The sequence below is a fragment of the Arachis duranensis genome, chromosome 6 (assembly GCF_000817695.3).
Source record: "Arachis duranensis cultivar V14167 chromosome 6, aradu.V14167.gnm2.J7QH, whole genome shotgun sequence".
Lineage (NCBI taxonomy): Eukaryota > Viridiplantae > Streptophyta > Magnoliopsida > Fabales > Fabaceae > Arachis > Arachis duranensis.
In genome coordinates this window covers 107512185-107532693 of record NC_029777.3, presented here as the reverse complement: position 1 = coordinate 107532693, position 20509 = coordinate 107512185, and the positions used below count along the sequence as shown (strand labels likewise).

The following is a 20509-nucleotide window of genomic DNA, read 5'->3' as shown; positions in this document are numbered from 1 at the left end:
TTACTCTATCGTTGAATAATTGTTCAATTGAATAGTTGGATCCATTGTTTTATGTACTAATAAAAGTGTTACACAATCCTTCTCCTTTTCTTAATAAAAGTGCAGAACAATGTAAATAAATCAATAAATCATAAAATTAAAATCTATTAAATAAAAAGTGTTACACAAGATGAAATCAAAAGTAAAGCAAAAGCTAAAAGATCTATGTTTAAAGACAAGCTAAGCTCTCAACGTACTCAAAGGCTGTGTACCATCCCATAACTCCTGTAAAAGAACGGGGATCTTTTTGTAATTTCAAGTCAAAGTCAAACACATCATAACGGGTATGATCCTTTAATCGCAGAGCAATAACTTTTCTATCTATCTGCACAAACAAAGCCATCTCATCATCTTCACCATCTTTAATGAGATGGAGTATGCTGTAGTTTCCAGCAGGACCTGTATTCAAAAAACGTTTAAGATTTGTACGTCGAAGATCAACGCTGTGCATGAGAACCCATGATTTTGATGAAGAATAATTATCTTCCATCAACCGGAACACGCGCATACAGAATTCAAAGTCAGCTCCAATTAAATTCATGTAACCGCATGCAGGTGCAAGAATATATCCATATCCATTATAAGCTAGTTTTAAGGAACGTCTCACGTTAACCCAGTAACTAGAGCCACCAACTTTAAGATATTGAGGCGCCGGAGGCAAAGGAGGCATGTCATCCTTCACGCACTCTGTTTTCAGATCAAAACGCAGCGTCGTTTTGCTTCTGTTACCGATCCAGTAAACTGAGTCCTTGAAATAAACACCATGTGCAAAATCCATGTCTAAGGGAGCCGAGAAGGAAGAACCGCAGTGCTTCCAGGTACCGGATTCCGAGGAATAAATCATGGTTTGGTAGCCGTCTTTCTTTGAAGATTTGCCACAGAAAATGCAGATCAGCTTATAACCGAGAAATCGCAAGGGATCAAAAGCCAGAGAGTACTCCGGGGAAGCTGATTCATCAAACGATGGAAAGGGCGAGAGCAAGGGTTTTTTGTCTCCGGTTGTGGGATTATAGATAAACATGTCACTGAATCTGCGGAGAAGCATTAAGCCGTTGCAAGATTGTAACATAGATGAGCAATTATCGGGAACTTTGGGACAGAATATGCGCCGGCGGCGGCACGGTCTACGAATCTTCTTATTGAAGTAGAAGAATGTTAATTCACGATGTTGAGGATTGACGACCTCGGGATCAAGGATCAAACCGGAGAATCTTGTTCCTTGGACGGTGGCGCGGCGGCGAGAGAAGTAAGGGTCAGAGATGAGAGAGAGCCACCGCTTGGAGACACCTTTGAAGGTTATGACATCTCTGAGGGGGAGACGAACAAGGATTTCAGTGAGTAAGCCATCGCATCCTTCAATTACTTCCACTGAAGAAGAAATTAACTCTTTCTGGTTCATGGTTGTTCTTGACTCAGCTTTCAGTGTTAGATGAGTGTGTTACTGTTTATATATATCTCAATCCCAAATAAGATATGCAGCTAAGCAAGATAAGTAGATAACTTTCTAATTTTTATCTAATGAATTTAAAAGATACTTATATATATATTTTAATATCTTAGAGATTTTAAGATATTCAAGTTCAAAATTTAGAAAGTTCCAACAATCTCATTACTCATTAGTTAGTTAATTTTAAAAATTAAAAATCTAAAGTTGAATCATATAATTCCGTTGTTAACTTGGTGTTTTTTTTTTTGTGACTACTGTTTTTTTGGTACCTTCGAGCTCTTTGGCAAGATCCAACCCCACGAGCCGCCGTTCACGGAGGATCCGCCGCGGCTCAAGGCCCCCAATTTCTATTACACTCAGGAAGACATCTTGTACGAAGAGACGCAGACGAAGGACGGTGTTTCTTGGTGGGTTCACCGGCCATAAGTGATCTTCGGATTCTCACCTTACAGCTTGATGAACATGGTGGGAGCCCCGTGCGTGTACGCGGCGATTTGCAAGCACGAGAGGGTTCCGTTGAGATTCCCTGGAACCAAATCGGCGTGGGAGGATTACACGACGGTGTCGGATGCGGATTAGATCGCGGAGCAGCATATATGGGCGGCGGTGGATGCGTACGCGAGGAACGAAGCATTCAATTGCAGCAACCCCTAACAGCACTCCGCCAACACTTCCTTTGCCGTGAGTTGGTCCTGGGTAGGTGAGTTTCATCTTCCTTCGGCCCTGTTATTTCTTTATCAATTTCATTGCATTATATCTTGAATTGTTGAAAGTTGAGGTTGTTGCTGAAATAATGATTCAGCTAATTTTGTTTTGCTGGAAATCATATTTGGAGAATCGGAGTTTGAGTTTTTGTTGCTGAAAGTTATTATACTTGAATTTGTTGTTAAGAATTATCAATATGCTGAATTTGTTGGTAGAAGTAGAATTTGTTGCCGTAAGTAGAATTTGATGCTGAACATATCACAGGGTAAATTTTTTGTTGCTAGAAGTAGAACTTGTTGTTGTAAGTCTTTCGTTTTTTTTGTTAGAATCTTAAAAATCATGTTGCATGTGGTTTTTTAGAATTGTCGAAGCTGAATACTAGGGATTTGGAATGGTGTTTCTTCATTGTGCACGGTATTCAGCTTACAGATTTTCATTGTGCAAATTACAACTTTAATCATATTATAGATTTTCATTGCATGTGAATTTTGCATGCTAAAAGGATTTTCGTAACAACTCTGCATAATAAGTTAGCTTACAGATTCAGTTCACTTTTTAGCTGTGGGAAAATTCAAAATTGACTCTTCAACCCAAGACACTGGTAATTAGGGGAGATGTCAATAAGCTGCAAGGTTTGATTGGCTTCTTGCTTTGCATTCACTCAACTAAGTGTAACCATACCTTATCTGCTGCATCCACTGCTTTGATAGCAACATAGGGTTCCAACAATATTCAATTTGGCCTAACTTTCATTAATTTATAAGTCCTTAGATTAATAATTCTCAGTTTCTCACATTAAAAGTTTTAAAAAGAAAATTCAGTCCAATTAGTGCTCTAAAGAAATTCTACCATTGAAAAGACCAACTGAAATTCTTCCTATGTTAGGCTGTACACAATCCCCCAGAAGAGTGTCTTTATATTGTATAATAATGCCTTTATCATTCACTTAAATGATGTAAAACACAAGCCATAGTGATATATAGTTTGATAGAGACACCTAAACCACAATACTGCTCATCGCCGGTGGCTTCGCTGGTGCGATTTCTAAGACCACTGTTGCACCCCTCGAACGGATCAAGATTCTCTGGCAGGTCCTCCTTCTTTGCTCATGTTATTTATGATTGAGGATATGAACATCATAGCCTTTATATGTGCTGTGTTGATAAAGAATTGGGGAGTATTTTGTTGAGAAATCATGAAACAGAACTAAGAATAAAATTGAGAATGAACTATGAATTAAAACCCTGACGTGAGAAGCTTTGTTGAATAAATGCAATAAGTGAGAATTAATGGTTTTGAACTATGGTAAGTATGTGTGACTTAGAAGTTAGACTTTACTACTAAGAGCACAATGGAAGGGGAGAGAAGTAAAGTTTGTAAAGAAAAAATGTTTGTCATGGTGCTATGGCTTAACTATGTAACTGCACTTGTCTAGTGTCTCAGTTTGATTTTGCCACTCCGTTGGTAATGGTGGCTCTTGCTGGATACTTAAAGTTCTTGATTTTTCATCCCTGTATGTAACTTACATTGCATCAAGTTTCTTTGAGAGGCTAATAGTTCCTTTTAATTTGTCAAGGAGAGTTTTCTATTCTTATGCATGCTCATTGTTTTGTAAATGGGTTTATGTATGTTCCTCTTTAACAATTTTTTTTTTACTTATAATTTTGCATCTGTTTTTTAAATCTGCAGACAAGGACAGCAGGATTTCATAATCTGCGTGTGTATCAATCATTGAAAAGGTTATCAAAGCATGAAGGATTTCTAGGACTATATAAGTAAGACTCAGATTGCCACAATATGAATTATTTATGTTGCTCATTCTCATTGTATGTCTTGTTTTTGCTTTTATAACAACAAGTATATGAGATCTGATATTTTGTTATTGAATTTTACTTGGTTATTTTTTCTTCAATGCTCTGTTTTCTTAGCTTAAAGGACAAATTCCATATTGTTCTTCTATTTGATTACATATTTCATATAACATGATGCAGCTCTCTTCTTGTGAATCGCTTGTCAGGGAAAATTCCAAAGCATGTAGGAAATATTACTACTCTCACATACCTGTATGTTTTGAGCTTTAAGTCTATTCATTCATATAGTGTGCTTTTTTCAATATTCACTGAAATGGTAGTTTTGAAACATCAATTAGGATGCTGGAAGCAAACAATTTTTCTGGAGTTGTTCCACCTGAACTTGGGAAGCTAATCAACTTGCAGACCTTGTAAGACCTTTGTTCCATTCATACTTTTTAATGATATGATTTTTTCTTGATTTTAGTTATTTCTTAAAATCTGTTTCTGAAATATTACCATTGAAGGATACTGTCATCAAATCAGTTGACCGGAACTTACCATGGCACTTTGAACTTTCCCCACCATACTTAACAGAAAATGGAAGACACTGCTCCTATTTCCGAAGATCTCCTCCTATCAAAGATCTTCCAAGTACTTCTCCTCCTCCTTGTCCTAATAATAGTAAGCCTAATAGAAATAGCAAGATCCTAACATGTGTTAATTTTTAAATAAAAGGTGTTGAGGTAGATAAAGCATCTGAAGTGACATGGTTAAAGGAGACTCAACTGCCGGAGAACTTGATGGTTAACCTAACTGCGGGCTGGCGGGCTGGTGGGCTAAGCCCGCCAAAGTTCCTCTTTTTTTTTACTATTAACTACTAAGTAATATATATAATTTTACAACCATATTAATAAATTTAATAATTTCTAATGGCATAAAAAATTATATTTTTTATATTAACAAACATTAAAGTCTTTGTAATTATAAATATCTAAAAAATATAATTATAAACTAAATTTTCATTCAAAATATAATTATAAATATTCTCTCCAAAGCAAAATAAATATAATCCAAAACATAATTATAAATATTGTCTCTAAAATAACATAAACATAATTCAAAACACTCAATTTTTATCTTCATACTCTTGTAAGTTAGGTTGAGGAAAGTTAGGTTTTGACAAAAAATTGCAAAAATACCCCCTTACTAAAAAAAACCTTAGCCCGGCGGGAAAGTCCGCCCAACCCCGCCAAACCTCGCGGTTTAAGCGGTGCGGGTTAAGCGGGCTTTTGTTATTTGGCGGTCTCGATTTTTCAGCCCAACCCGCTTTTTTGGCGGGTTACGCGGGTCGGCCCGGCGGGTTTAGGCCCGTTTGCCACCCCTACGTTGACGGCGGAGATAAATATAACTAGTTTGTAAAAAGTTAATTTTTAATTTTTGTTTTTTTTTGTACTGTTAGAGCTTGTAATCATTTGTACTGTTATTTGAACTTAAGATTTATTTTGTATTTGAATATTGGTTTTTTTAATGTATAAAATAATTATAGCAAAAATTATATGTCACTAATTATTGTTTGATTTGTCCAAATTTTTAAAAATATTATTTGTATGCTAAAATTAGTCATCAATGTATTTGTGTATAAATATATGTGTGATTTAATTTGTTTTTAATATGTATTTATATCCCAACATATTTTTTATACTTTGATGATTGATTTAACAACAATGCTAGGGAACCAATTCTATATAAGCCAAGAATCAGCCAACTGGTAAATCAGAGGCACCGGTAACTTTAACCGGATGTTGTTACTGATAGGCACACGGATGTTTCTTTTTCTTACAAATTGGATGGTTTTGAATATGATTTTTATGTTTCATGTGTTATACATTAATAAAACATAATTAATTATATGAAACCAACTAATGAATGATCAAAGCATCTGTTCTGTGATTCTCTCCTAACACTAGCGTATCTTCCCTCATGTTTTGAACGTGGTCAACAATAATTTAACAAACAAATTAAATTATAAATTAATAAAACTAATTATAATTAATTATGTTGTTCCATTCTTGACTGATTATTAGTTAGTTCCATATATTTTTTCTTGATTTAAATATACATTTAACATAATCGTTCAATTTTCTACTGCCATACACAATCCTTCTCCTTTTCTTAATAAAAATGCAGCACAATGTAAATAAATAATAAAATTAAAATCTATTAAATATGAAATCAAAGTAAAGCAAAAGCTAAAAGATCTATGTTTAAAGACAAGCTAGGCTCTCAACGTACTCGAAGGCTCTGTAGTCTGTACCATCCCATAACTCCTGGAAAAGAATAATAATGGCGGGGATTTTTTTGTATTTTGAAGTCAAAGACAAACACATCATAACGGGTATGATCCTTTAATCGCAGAGCAATCACTTTTCCATTTATCTGCACAAACAAAGCCATCTCATCATCTTCACCATCTTTAAGGAGATGGAGTATGCTGTAGTTTCCAGCAAGACTTGTATTCAAAATACGTTTAAGATTTGTACGTCGAAGATCAATGCTGTGCATAAGAACCCACGACCGACGAAGAATAATCATCTTCCTTCAACCTGAACACGCGCATACAGAATTTAAAGTAACTCCAACCAAATTCATGTAACCGCAGGCAGGTGCAAGAATGTATCCATATCCATTATAAGCTAGTTTTAAGAGAAGTCTCACGACATCCAAGTAACTAGAGCCACCAACATTAAGATCTTGAGGCGCCGGGGGCAAAGGAGGCATGTCATCCTTCACGCACTCTGTTTTCAGATCAAAACGCAGCGTCGTTTTGCTTTTATTACCGATCCAGAAAATTGAGTCTTTGAAATAAACACCATGTGCAAGATCCATGTCTAAGGGAGCCGAGAAGGAAGAACCGCAGTGCTTCCAGGCACCGGATTCCGAAGAGTAAATCATGATTTGGTAGTCGTCTTTCTTTGAAGACTTGCCACGGAAAATGCAGATCAGCTTATAACCGAGAAATCGCAAGGGATCAAAAGCCAGAGAGTACACCGGGGAAGGTGATTTAACAAACGATGGAAAGGGCGAGAGCAAGGGTTTCCTGTCTCCGGTTGTGGGATTATAGATAAACATGTCACTGAATCGGCGGAGAAGCATCAAGCCGTTGCAAGATTGTAACATATATGAACAATTATCAGGGATTTTGGGACAGAATATGCGCCGGCGGCGGCACGGTCTACGAATCTTCTTATTGAAGTAGAAGAATGTTAATTCACGATATTGAGGATTGACGACGTCGGGATCTAGGATCAAACCGGAGAATCTTGTTCCTTGGACGATGGCGCGACGGCGAGAGAAGTAAGGGTCAGAGATGAGAGAAAGCCACAGCTTGGAGACAAGTTTGAAGGTTATGACATCTCTAAGGGGAGACGAACAAGAATTTCAGTAAGTAAGGCATCGCTTCCTTCAATTACTTCCATTGAAGAAGAAATTAACTCTGTTATGGCTCGTTCTTCACTTAGCTTTCAGTGTTCGACGATTGTGTTACTGTTTATATATCTCAATCCCAGATAAGATATACAACTAAGCAAGATAAGTAGATAACTTTTTAATTTTTATATAATGAATTTAAAAGAGAGTTATATATATTCTTTTAGAAGCAAAAAGGCCTTACAAGTGTTACAAGCCCCCAGCCCACAAACATTCCACACGCACACTGAATTATATTGAATGGAGCGTAACATTCACGCGCTCCACTCAAACGGTTACGATTCACGTAAACCGCCCCTTAATGGCAGACTCTTCCACTTCTTCCACTTCTCAAAGCCATTCATAGAAAAAGCAAACGTTCCATTTTCGAGCATCATTCGATACTGAAAATATACAACTCGTCGCTAAGATTCAAAAATTCCATCAACACAACATAGAACTCTCGATCAAGAATCTCCAAAGAAAACAAAGCTATAATACTCAAGGTACGTTACATTACCATTCCTGTATATTTTTCACATTTCGAAATTGAAGAACTAGGTTTTACTGTTCTTTTACGTTGTTTTACGTTTTACTGTTCTTCTTGCTCTACGTCTCATTTTACAGTTTATGATGTTCTACTTGTTCTAGGTTTTACTGTTATTCTTCGTTCTATGTTACACTGTTCTTCTTAGTTCTTCTAGGTGTTACTGTTCTTGTTGTTCTACTTCTTCTGGCAACTAATTTTTGTGGGTATATTCCGTAGTTTGGTGGGTGTATATTAGGTAATTTGTTGGGTGTATATGGCATAAGTTGTTGGGTGTATATTTCTGAACTGATATACTGTAATAGTCAGTAGTTGCTTATATTTGCTTGTCCATGGGTGTATATTGCTTGACCTTGTAATGTTGTTTGACATTGTATATTGATGCATGTTTGAGTGATATCTGACTGATATATATAGGTGTATCTGAATCATATCTATGGGTGTATCTTACTGATATCTATGGGTGTATCTGACTCATATATATGGCTGTATCTTATTGATATCTTTGGGTGTATTTTTCATTTCAGAAAAAATGGCAGCGAGAAACCAACCTGAAAGAAATGTAAGAACAAATATAGTAGGAGGAGGTGGACCACTATAGAGTAGAATATGCCTCGCGGATACTATTCAGTGAATTGAATAAAGAGAGAGATCAAGCAATTAGAGCGAGTAATGCAATAAGACTGTCGAAGCCATCGTCAGTATTATTGAGTCCATTTTGTCAGATAAATTCTACTGATATAGAAACTGAGTAATCCAACTGCTAGCTAGTTTGTAAATTGAACAAATGCTGTAAAAATTTGTCATTTATAAACAACTTCTATTAAATGAAATTTTTTTCCATAGTTAAACTGTCTGTGCTGTATTCAAAAACTCTGTATTACAGGTGGTAAAATATGAAGGAAAACATCAAGGAAGATCTAAACACAAATTATAAACTTTTACACCCAACGGAAGTTTAATATACACCCAAGATTTCTTAAATATACACCCAAACTGTCTGTGCTGTTAAACTGTCTGTGCTATATTCAAAATGTATGAATTACAGGTACTATAATATAAAAAAAAAACATCAAATCAAATATACACCTATAACCTGCAATTTTTTGCACCCAAAGAAAGTTGAATATACACCCTGAAATCTATCCCCCTGATGCTTTGAGCCTAAAATCCTGAACCCTAAACACTTAAAACCTAAACCCTTACCCCTAACCTGTAAACCCTAAAACCCTAAACCCTAATATTATATATATGTATCTATATGTAAAATGTGAATCAAAAGAAAATTTACAGAAATACACCCAAAAGAACAGTGCTTTTTACACCCATATTCTGTAACTATACACCCAAAGAGTTATCCCCTGCTGCTGGTACCCTGAACTGATAATTCATAACATGTCCTTGATATTGGCTGGAATTTGAATGCACCACTGATGCAGTATCAAACAAGTTTATCTGAATATAAGAAACTCACATATTAGCTAAACTATTAACGAGAAAAATAAACTGAATCACCACAAATTTAAAGAACATTACTTTTACCTCGCTTAAAACTTTTGTTTTCTTCTTCTTTGTGGCATTTGCAGGGGTGTGAATGATCCAGTACAACCTTTGAAATGATCCAAGCACCGATATCCTTCAATGTGTGTATATAAATTCTTGCATGACAGTTTAAACTGGCTGTCGGATTGGCCTTCTCGGTCGGAGATATTTTAGATTTCCATTTTCTCTCTCTGCTACATGTAATCAATTGATTCTTAATCTCGTTTTCCTTCCTATTTGTACTCCGAACTCTTGTAGAGAAACCTGCAGCCTTGGCATAGTTCCTATAAAATTTTCCAGCATCTTCAAGGGTGGTAAAGATCATTCCAACCTTCGGAACAAACTGGTCATCAACAACAGAGAGAGGCTGCAGAATACACCATGTCAAAAACTATAAATACACCCAATCATTGCTAATATAATACACCCGAACGGCAACAACTCAACTAAAATGACAATAAAAGGCATAAACTGTAAATACACAAGCTGCAGAATACACCATGACAAAAACTAAAAACACACCCAATCATATCTGATATAATACACCCGAACGACAACAACTCAGCTAAAATAACAGAAAAAGCAGTATACTGTAAATACACCCACACTTCCCGCAAAAATACACCCAAAAAAGTTCTGATCTACACCCGAGCGTCTGCTATAAATTTCAGATAATTAATCAAAACTAACACAGATTCATGTTAACGTGTTATTTTCACAGTCCAATGTTCACGAATTATTCAGCTACACAATGCTATTCAAATGACTGCAACAAAATTTAGAGTAATCATATGTAAAATCAAACCTCAGGAACTTCGTTAGATTCAAATTCATAATCCACTTCGCCCTGATTCAGCTGACAATCTGAGGTTGAATCATCCATAATCTTCAAAAACGAATTCAAACTTTGATTTTAGAAATCGAATAGAAAACGAAGTTGGAGTTGCAGAGAGAGGAACTAACGTAAATGACAAAGAACATACCAATGATAAAGGAGGAGAAAAGAACGATCGAGAAGAAGGAGGGAAGACGCGCGAGAAGAAAAACGAGCAAATCTAAAAATAAGGAGAAGGAAAAAGGAAACAAATCTTTTAAATTTGGTAGTTAAATACGCGGGATCTTTATATAGCGCGTGTATTGGACGTATGTGTAGCAGCGTGTTTTTTGAATTTATTGCTTAATGTACTTGTAAAGCATACAAGCCCTGCAGAGCTTTTCTCATTTTTTTTAATATCTTAGAGATTTTAGGATATTCAAGTTCAAAATTTGAAAAGGTTGAACAATCTCATTACTCATTAGTTAGTTAATTTTAAAAATTAAAAATCTAAAGTTGAATCATATAATTCCGTTGTTAACTTGGTTCTCTTTTTTTGGTGACTACTGTTTTTTTTTTGTGACTTGTTAACTTGGTTCTGAATCCGTTTATTTCTGACTCACTAATAGCTTTGTCGAATGTTTTTTTTTTGTTAAAAAACGTTGCAAGTTAATAAAAACATTTAATCATAAGAAGCCACTTAGATAAAGACGCATAAAACATTTTTTTTAAAAAATATTTTTAAATAATTAAAATTTAATACATATAATTCATTAAATTATGTTATTTTTATTAAAATTAGATCAGATAAATTAATTTGGTATGATTTCACTGGATCTAGGACTGGATAAGGGACTAAAAAAATAAATACGGTCATTATTTCGGGTCGGGTTTGGGCCATGACTCGAGTCACCTGAAATCGGTCCGGTGGCCCGGTCATCATACACAATTAATATTTTGTGTATTAGTGACGAATGATGGCTATTCTTATGTGGAATTTAAGTATTGTAAACCTTAATATTTTGTATTATTAGTTATTATAAGACTATAAGTTAATGTTTTATGTTTAGAATGCATAAGATTTTAGACTAATTATTGCATAATATTGTGTTATTTGTATTGATTTAAATATTTGGTGTTATTAGATAATATTAGTATTGATTATGGTTATGCTTTAATTTTAGAGAAGAGTTGGTTCTTGTTATATTTTTTTAAGTAAATTTTATCATGTCAAAAAATAGTTGGAGTCTTGGAAATTTGGATATTTTCACATACTAGCTTATAAAAAGGTATTAAGGCAATGTAATGTTAACGATCCATTTTTACCTGATTTTTACTCGGTATAATCGTGATCCGAAAGTGTATAGGTTTCATCGGGTCTAAGGTCGCATTCGGATATAATAAATAGGCCAGTATATATTTCGGGTCAGGTCTAAATCACATCAAATCCGGTTTCGCCCGGCTCATACACACCCCTAATTTTAACCCCTTTTTTTTTGTCTCTGTGCCATTATAGCGTTAGAATTTAGGGATTTTAAAATTAAAAAAAATATATAATAAGAATATTTTAGTAATTTTTTATAATAACGTTATTGTAGTCATTTTTTATAAAAAAGAATATTAATTTAGATTTGTTTAAAGTTTGGTTTACCAATTTTTCGGCGAAATTAATTTGTCTGATTTAATTTTGACAAAAATAATATAATTTAATCGATTATATGTATTAAATTTTAATTAATAAAAAAATATCTTTAAAAAAAGATGTTTTAAACATCTTTATTGAAGTAGCCTCCAAATATCAATCCAAGTAAAATATTAATCTAATTGGAATTAAAATTTATGAGGTGGTATACTCTGTTCATATCTAAAAAAGTTCTGAGGGTCAACTCTGGTTTTAACCTGCATGAGTGTATCAAAATTCTGTCTAAAAAACTTGGCTCCATAAATTCGAGCGGCATCAACGTTGGTTGTTCCATTGCTTGAATTGGCTCCAATATCTCTATCCCTGTAGTTAAAGAAAGCCTCCCTTGGCGATTTGGAAACAAAAGGAGTCATAAACTCATACATAGACCTTGACACATTCAAGTTACGATTAGTGACATATTCTCCATCTTGTAACCAAATTATGTAGCTGAAGTTGGAATCTCCCACATTCTTCCACCATATGGGTTCCATTGCATAATAATTATCTCACTATCAATGAACTTCTTCCATATAGATTGCAATCCCTCTTTCGAAATAACGTTCTTCACATAATCTGACTTGCTCTTGAAATAATACTGAGCAGGGTATTTTGCTTCGAATAGCAACGTTTCTGCTGGAGTTCCGATTGGTTGTTCTGCATAGAAAAGTGTGCTGTTTACCCAAGGCAATTCAAAGCAATCACTTTTGGTTAATCCCAGTTCAGGAAAACTTTTTTTCATCAATCTCAAAAGTCTATCGATTCGTCCCAAGAACTCGCCGATGAAGGTAACTTGAACCGTCTTGTGATGCACCTCGTGTTGGAGTCTGATGAAAAGATCCCTGTCGAGCTTCGGTGCAACTTGTTGCCATTTGTAAACAATGTCTATGACGCCTTGTTCCAAGGTCCTATTCACCTTGAACACCGTCACCAATGGAGGAACCGCCACCAGCTTGATCGTCCATGAGAGAATCACACCGAAACTGGCACCTCCACCTCCTCTTATAGCCCAGAACAGATCCTCCCCCATTAATTTTCTGTCAAGGATATCACCATTTACGTCGACGATTTTTGCGTCAATGATGTTATCCACGGAGAGACCATATTTTCTCATGAGGTTGCCGTAGCCACCGCCGCTGAAGTGGCCGCCGGTGCCTAGAGAAGGACAGACTCCGGCAGCAACGGCATGAACGTGGCTGTTCTGTGCGACTCTGTAATAAAGCTGGCCAAGTGTTGCACCAGCCTCAACCAAAGCGGTGCCGTTTTGGATGTTGACGTCAACGGATTTAAGATTATACATGTCGAGAAGAACGAAGGGAACATCTGATACGAAGGAGAATCCTTCGAAGTCATGGCCGCCGCTTTGGATTCTGAGCTGAAAGTGGCTGGCTTTGGAGCATATAACCACTGCCTGAACGTGAGATTCATGGAAAGCGGTTATGATGGCGATGGGTTTGGGTGTGTTTGGTCTGTTGAACCTCTTGTTGTGGATGTGGAGGTTGAGGATGTCGGAGAAGGATGAGTTGTCGCTAGTGTAGAGTGCTCCGGTGACGCTAATGGGAGCTGATGGATTTGTCCATGTGTTGTTTGAGAGGCAAGCGAGAAAGTAAGCATCTAAATTTGCATGTGAAAGGAAAGATTGAAGAAGAAGAACAATGGTGAGTGCTAGCTGAGTTGAAAGGAGAAGAAACAACAACGACGACGATGACGATGTTGCCATTGTTGTTATGAAATGAAAGTGGTGTTTGTTACTTGCCATGTTGTTAGCGTTGCATTCTGCATATATAATGTTAGAGAAAACGAAAAATGTATAGTAAAATTAATTACTAAAATTGTCTATTAATATATTTATTTATAAATATATATGTAATTTAATTTATTTTTAATATTTATTTATATTTTAATATATATTTTATATTAATAATTAATTTTGATAATTGATTTTAGTATAAAGATAATATAGTCAGAGAAAATAAACAAATCACAATCTAACAAAAGTCTAATCAACAATAAACCAACACGTATATTTAAACAATGTAATTAAATAGTCTTTAAAAATTATTTATTATTTAATTAAAAGTTCATGAAACAAAGTTTGTGCCATTTGAGCAGCCGTGAGCATAATAAATAGGATCAACTGCAATAATGAATTCAGTTAAAAAAAGATCTGTTCTGTTTCTTGTAAAAAGAGATATAAAGTCATAATGGTCATATATATGAATGTAATAATGATTAAATATCATACTTTTTAAATTATTTTGGATATTAATACAACATATATTGATTAATAGAATAGATATATAACAAATATTTAATAATAATAGATGATTATAAAATTATACAACATATTTCTTATCATGTACTCTCACGTACTCTCTCAATTTTTTCACTTCTTTTTACATCTAAATTTACACGATAGAAATGATTATAGTTACTTACCTCAATTCACGGTTTTACCATATTTTGTGTATATATATATGTATTATTTCATATATTTTTACTGTAAATTTTGTATTAAAATATAAATGACTGATTTAACAGTTGATATTATTACACACAACATAGTTGTTATTTTGAGTTATCAAATGATATAATGACAATCACTGAAAAAAAACAAATCTAAATAAATATCGTTATGATTGTAGCTAACTCTTAGTTTAAGACATTGACGAACTGAGATTCACTCGCTCCATTCCTAAATATAGCATTTGCAAAATACAAGTTTAGACCCATGCAAAGTTCACTGGTCAATTTGACAACATTAATTCAAAAACGAAAACACAACAGATTAATATTCTAAAAATTTGTAAATCATTATTAGGACTAATCTAATGTATGAATCCTCATTTAACTAATAATACCTGAAAATTGTAATTTGGTCAGGCTTCCTTTCCTTTGAAGAATGATATAAGTCCACAAGCAGCTTCCTAAAAAGAACACAACAATAGTAACATACATGAATCAAGACTAAAAAAATAATTATTCGAATTAAAAAAATAACGATTGTTAATTTTTAACTGACAAATAAATATATTTATATCATTTTTAAATTAATTTTTTTTTAAATAAATGTACTCTTATTATTTTAATTTTTTAATTTAAATAAATATATTCGTATTATTTTAAATAAAATTTAAAATTAATATAAGTAGATTTATTTAAAATTTAAAATTTTAATATTTTAAATAAACATACTCTAATTATTTTTAAAAAAATTAATTTAAATAAACATATTCATATTATTTTAAATAAGTATATTATTTTAATTTAAAAATAATATGAATGTATTTAAATAAAAAAATTAACAAGCGTTATTTTTTTAATCAAATAAATATAATTAATTATATGCGTACAATAATACGAATACATATAATTTTATAAATAATTACTTTAAATTATATCTATTTAAATTTTAAATGACAAATTAATACAAATTTTATAATTTAAAATTTTAATTATTTAAATAAAATTAAATTGATTAAAAAATAAAAATATACTAATACAATTCAAATCGTATTAAAACGTAAATAAATTTGTTGACTCCATAAACAAACTTTAGGTAAATAAATAAATTTAGTCAACATGATAAGTAAATTTTGTACAAACTTTATAAAAATACAATAAAAAAAATTAAATTCTAAAAAATAACATGATTTTTTGTCTGAGAATTAATTTTTTTTATATTTTATAATAGAAAAAAATTTGATTAACATTGAGCTTATATATTAAATAATTTTATTTGTTTAATGTTTTTAATTATAGTTTTGATTATAAAAATTAAATAGTAAATAATTAACTATAATTTCTCAATTTAAATTAGTCAAATTATTTTTAAAATAAAATATGATAAAAATATTTAACATCATAACTATATCAATTATTTTTTAATTAAATCATTTATATAAAATAAACTAATTTTTTTTAAAATCAAGTAATAACACGTATTATTCATCCAAAAATAACTTTATGTAAAATTAACTACATATAAATTTTTGCCGTCATAAAAATATCTAGTCGCCTTTAAGAATTTTCCGTTAATGCATTACGTCTTTGACTCATACAATGAGAATTCTTAACAAATGGATAGTAGTTTAATTAATTTTTTATTTTATGCTTTTGTTTTTTTTTTATTTAACTAAACTTTTTTGTAATTAATCTTTAAATTATTGAACCAACTTACTAAATAATATTTCAAATAATAAATTTAAAAATTAATTTTTTATGATATAATCATTTATAAATTATATTTTTTAACAATTTAATAATATCCAAACAAATTCTATAAATAAAAGAAGCTTATAATTAACTTGGATAAGATAAAACTAAAAATAGAATGAAAATTAATATACCAAATATATTACAACTGGTTGGGTTTGAAAAGTTAATACTATATGGCTTAGGCTTAGTTTGGTAAAGCTTTTACTTTTTAAAAGTAGCTTATAAAAGTTAACTTTTAAAAGATGGCTTTTTAAAAGTTGTAGCATTTATGTTTGGTAAATCAAATCAAAAACAACTTTTAATAAACATAAGCAACATCAATTGTGTTTGGTAAAATAGCTTTTAAAATTTAAAAATACTATAATAGACATAAATGCAAACGTTAAATTTGAAAATTAGTTAACATATGAGGTTATATTAGATTTTTAAATTTTGAAAAGCACAAGCCAACTTTGAAAAGCTCTATCCTAGGTGCTTTCAAAAGTACCCGATCTTTTAAAAGCAAGCACATGATCTTTTTGATTTACCAAACACAAAATGAGGAGCTTGAGCTTTTAAAAAGCACAAGCACATCTTCAACAAGCTTTACCAAACCAAGCCTATATCCGGAATGAGTACTAAAAATATTTTGTCAAATAAAATAATCAAATGTCAATGAATTTAAGTTGGTGGAATGATTACTTTATTACTTCACTCATTTATTAAATAAGTGTAGAATGTTTAAATATTATTTTGTTTATATAATAATTTATTAATCAATAATAAATTTTTAAATAAAATTTAAATTTATAATAAATTAATTTTTTACTAATATTAAGCTGAGCAGTACTATAAGACAAAAACATTCAAATACTTATACCATTTTTAATAAAAATTAGTTATGACTAATATTATTCTAAATCTAAAAATATTATTTACACACTAAAATAATTACTAAAATCAGCCATCAATATATTTATGTATAAATATATATTAAATTTAATTTATTTTTAACGTGTATTTATATTTTAACATATATTTTATCTTATAACTAATTTTAATGACTAATTTTAATTTAAACATAATATAGTCGTTCCAAATTTTATTATTTAATTTCATAAAAAGATTTGAATGTATAATATTACTCAAAATTTATATTGCCGGTGCACAATCCTTCTCTTTTTTTTTTTGAAAAAAATGCGGCATAATGTAAATAAATCGTAAAATTAAAATTGATTAAATATCAGCCATTCACGTGATGAAATCAAAGTAAAGCAAAGACTAAAATCTATGTCTAAACACAAGCTAAGCTCTCAACGTATTCAAAGGCTCTGTACCACCCCATAACTCCTGGAAAACTACAATAATGGCGGGGATTTCTTTTTATTTTTATGTCAAACACATCATAATATGTATGATCCTTTAACCGCAGAGTAATAACTTTGTCCGGTCTCTGCAATAACAAAGCCATCTCATTTTTCCCATCTTCAATGAGATGAATTATACTGTATTCATACCCTTCAAAAGAGTAGTTTTCAATAAGATTTACATAAAAAACAGTTTCGAGATTTGTGCGTCGAAGATCAACACTATACATAAGAACCCACGACCTTGACGAAGAAGAAGAATAATCTTCCTTCAACTGGAACACGCTTATACAGAATTCATAGTCAAATATAACCAAATTCATGTAACCGCACGCAGGTGCAAGAATATATCCATATCTATTATTATCTAATCCTGAGTAAATTCTCATGAAATTCAAGTAACTAGGATCAGCGACATTATGATCAGGAGGTTGCAGTGGTAAAGGAGGCATGTCATCCTTCACGCACTCTTCGTTCAGATCAAAACGCAAAGTCGTTTTGGTGTTGATGCTGATCCAGTAAATTGAGTTCTTGAAATAAACACCATGTGTAAAATCCATGTCGTAGGGAGCCGAGAAGGAAGAACCGCAGTGCTTCCAGGCACCAGATTCCGAGGAGTAAATCATGGTTTGGTAGAAGTCTCAAAAATGTAGATCAGCTTATAACCAAGAAATCGCAAGGGATCAAAAGCCAAAGAGTAAAACGCGAAAGGTGATTCATCAAAGGATGGAAAGGGCGGCGGCAAGAGTTTCTTGGCTCCGGTGGTGGGGTTATACATAAACACGTCTTTCCCTGGATGGAAGAGCATTATCAAGCCGTTACAAGATTGTAATATCCGTGAAGAATTATTGGGGATTTTGGGACGAAATCTGCGAATTTTCAATTCATCGATTGTTTACTTATATTTTTCTCTCTGATATATTTTCGTTCATTTCATTGGAAGATTATTCATGGTTTTATTTTTAGGGTATGGTTCGTAGCATTTAGATATTTTTTTGGTATCATGTAGAAGTGGTTTTGGTGATTGGTGGTTGTTTGGTTTTTCCCAAAATCTGGATTTGTATTCTGACAAGAGATGGGATTTGTGATTGTAAATCTGATGTCATTGATTCTGTAGATTTTTTCTTTTTTTTTTTTTTAAATTCGAATTTTTTCATTTATTTCATTGGAAGATTATTCATGATTTTGTTTTTAAGATGTGGTTTGTAGCATTCAGATATTTGTGATGTATGACGTAGAAGTGGTTTTGGTAATTGGTGGTTGTTTGATTTTCTCCCAAAATCTGGATTTCAATTCTGACAAGTGATAAGGTTTGTGATTGTATATCTAGTGTCATTGATCCTGTAGATTTCTTCTTTTATTTTTTTTATTTTTAAATTCGATTTTTTTTAATTATACATCATGTAAATGCTTTATGATTTTCATAAGGGGAAGTATGAGGAGCCAATAAAATATTTATACAATGTGTATAATGGAGGTTTAGGGAGTATTAGAGATATAATAATTAAGTTTATTATCTTTTGTACTCGGATGGTTATTCTAAACACATTGTACAAATAGTCCATTGTCTCCCTAGCGGAATCCGAAGGATAATTATCTAAGATAACTTTTAAATTTTTATATAATTAATGAATTTAAATGTTAATTTTTTTATTTCAAATTCAGAATTTAAAAAGATAGAACAATCTCGTTAGTTTATTAATTTCAACATTAAAAATCCTAGATTTATTATTTAACCATATCACTTCGTTCTTAATGCTACTAGGTTCTGATTCGGTTTCTCCCTAATGGCTTTGTCAAAGAGTTTTTTTTATCCTTTAAAAACATTTATTTTTAATTTAAAAAAAAATTTTAAAAAGGTGTTTGTGTTTTTAAAATATACAAATTCTTTATTTTGTGTTTGATAAACAAAAAAATATATATTTATGTATGCAGTTTTCAAAAAATAAAAATACTTTTAAAAATATCTAAAATAGAATTTTTTAAAAATAGTTTATACTTATCAAAATTAAAAAATCTAATATAATTTCATACATTAATTAATATTTAAATATAATTATTACATTAACGTTTATTATAGTATCTTTTAATTTTAAAAGTTATTTTACCAAATACGCTTATTATTGTTTATATTTATTAAAAAAAATTAATTTAATTTACCGAATATAAATACTATCACTTTTAAAAAATTATCTTTTGAAAGCTAATTTTTAAAATAAATAATTATGTTTGACTATCAAAATTTAAACGTCGAAAAAACTAAACATAAAAAAATAAAATTAATATTATATCCATAAAAAATAAGTATCTTTTGACAAAAATAAACTATTTTACTCTAATTTAATTTAATTAAAATAAAATAATATATAAAAATATAAGTTACCAAATTAAGTCATAATGATATTATATTATTGAATATCATATATCATCTATAAATGTAGTTTAAATTTATATTTAGCAATAAATATATATAACATTAAAATTAAATTAATTCTATTTTAATTAAAAAATTTTAGAAAATAAAACAATATTTATGAAATGAATAATAACAACAATATAAAAGAAAATGTATTTTAAATATAAAAAACAATGAAATAAAACTGCCATAAATAAAGTTTATAATTAGGTGCACTATAAGAAAAACATTAATTACCATTGGATTAATCAAATAAATTTGCTACTAAATAAATTACCGTCATCTTGTAATTCACTCTATAAACGATACCGAAAATTTTTTACTAGCGAATTTTTTTTGTTTGACGCTAATTGTCGGCGAATTTTTTGTCAATATTTTCAATGAATTGTCGAATCTCGCCATTTGATCATTTCGCTTGAAATGACGCCAAAATTTACCATCGAATTCATCCGCGGGTAGATTTTTTATGTTTTATTTTTTTGGCACAGTTTAGCCA

General features: G+C 31.5%; 1 protein-coding gene and 1 pseudogene across 1 annotated transcript; both read right to left on the bottom strand.

The window, feature by feature from the left end:
- Nucleotides 1–208: 208 nt before the first annotated feature.
- On the bottom strand, nt 209–1438 carry LOC127748531 (F-box protein At5g07610-like). Its single transcript, XM_052263153.1, has one exon. The coding sequence runs from the start codon at nt 1436–1438 to the stop codon at nt 209–211; it is 1230 nt and encodes a 409-aa protein (XP_052119113.1).
- Nucleotides 1439–12142: 10704 nt separating this feature from the next.
- On the bottom strand, nt 12143–13794 carry LOC107495449 (berberine bridge enzyme-like 17; annotated as a pseudogene).
- Between the last annotated feature and the right edge of the window lie 6715 nt (nt 13795–20509).

Coding starts and splice junctions, on each gene's coding strand:
- LOC127748531 (XM_052263153.1), bottom strand. CDS start 1,438: ATGAACCAGAAAGAGTTAATTTCTTCTTCAGTGGAAGTAATTGAAGGA.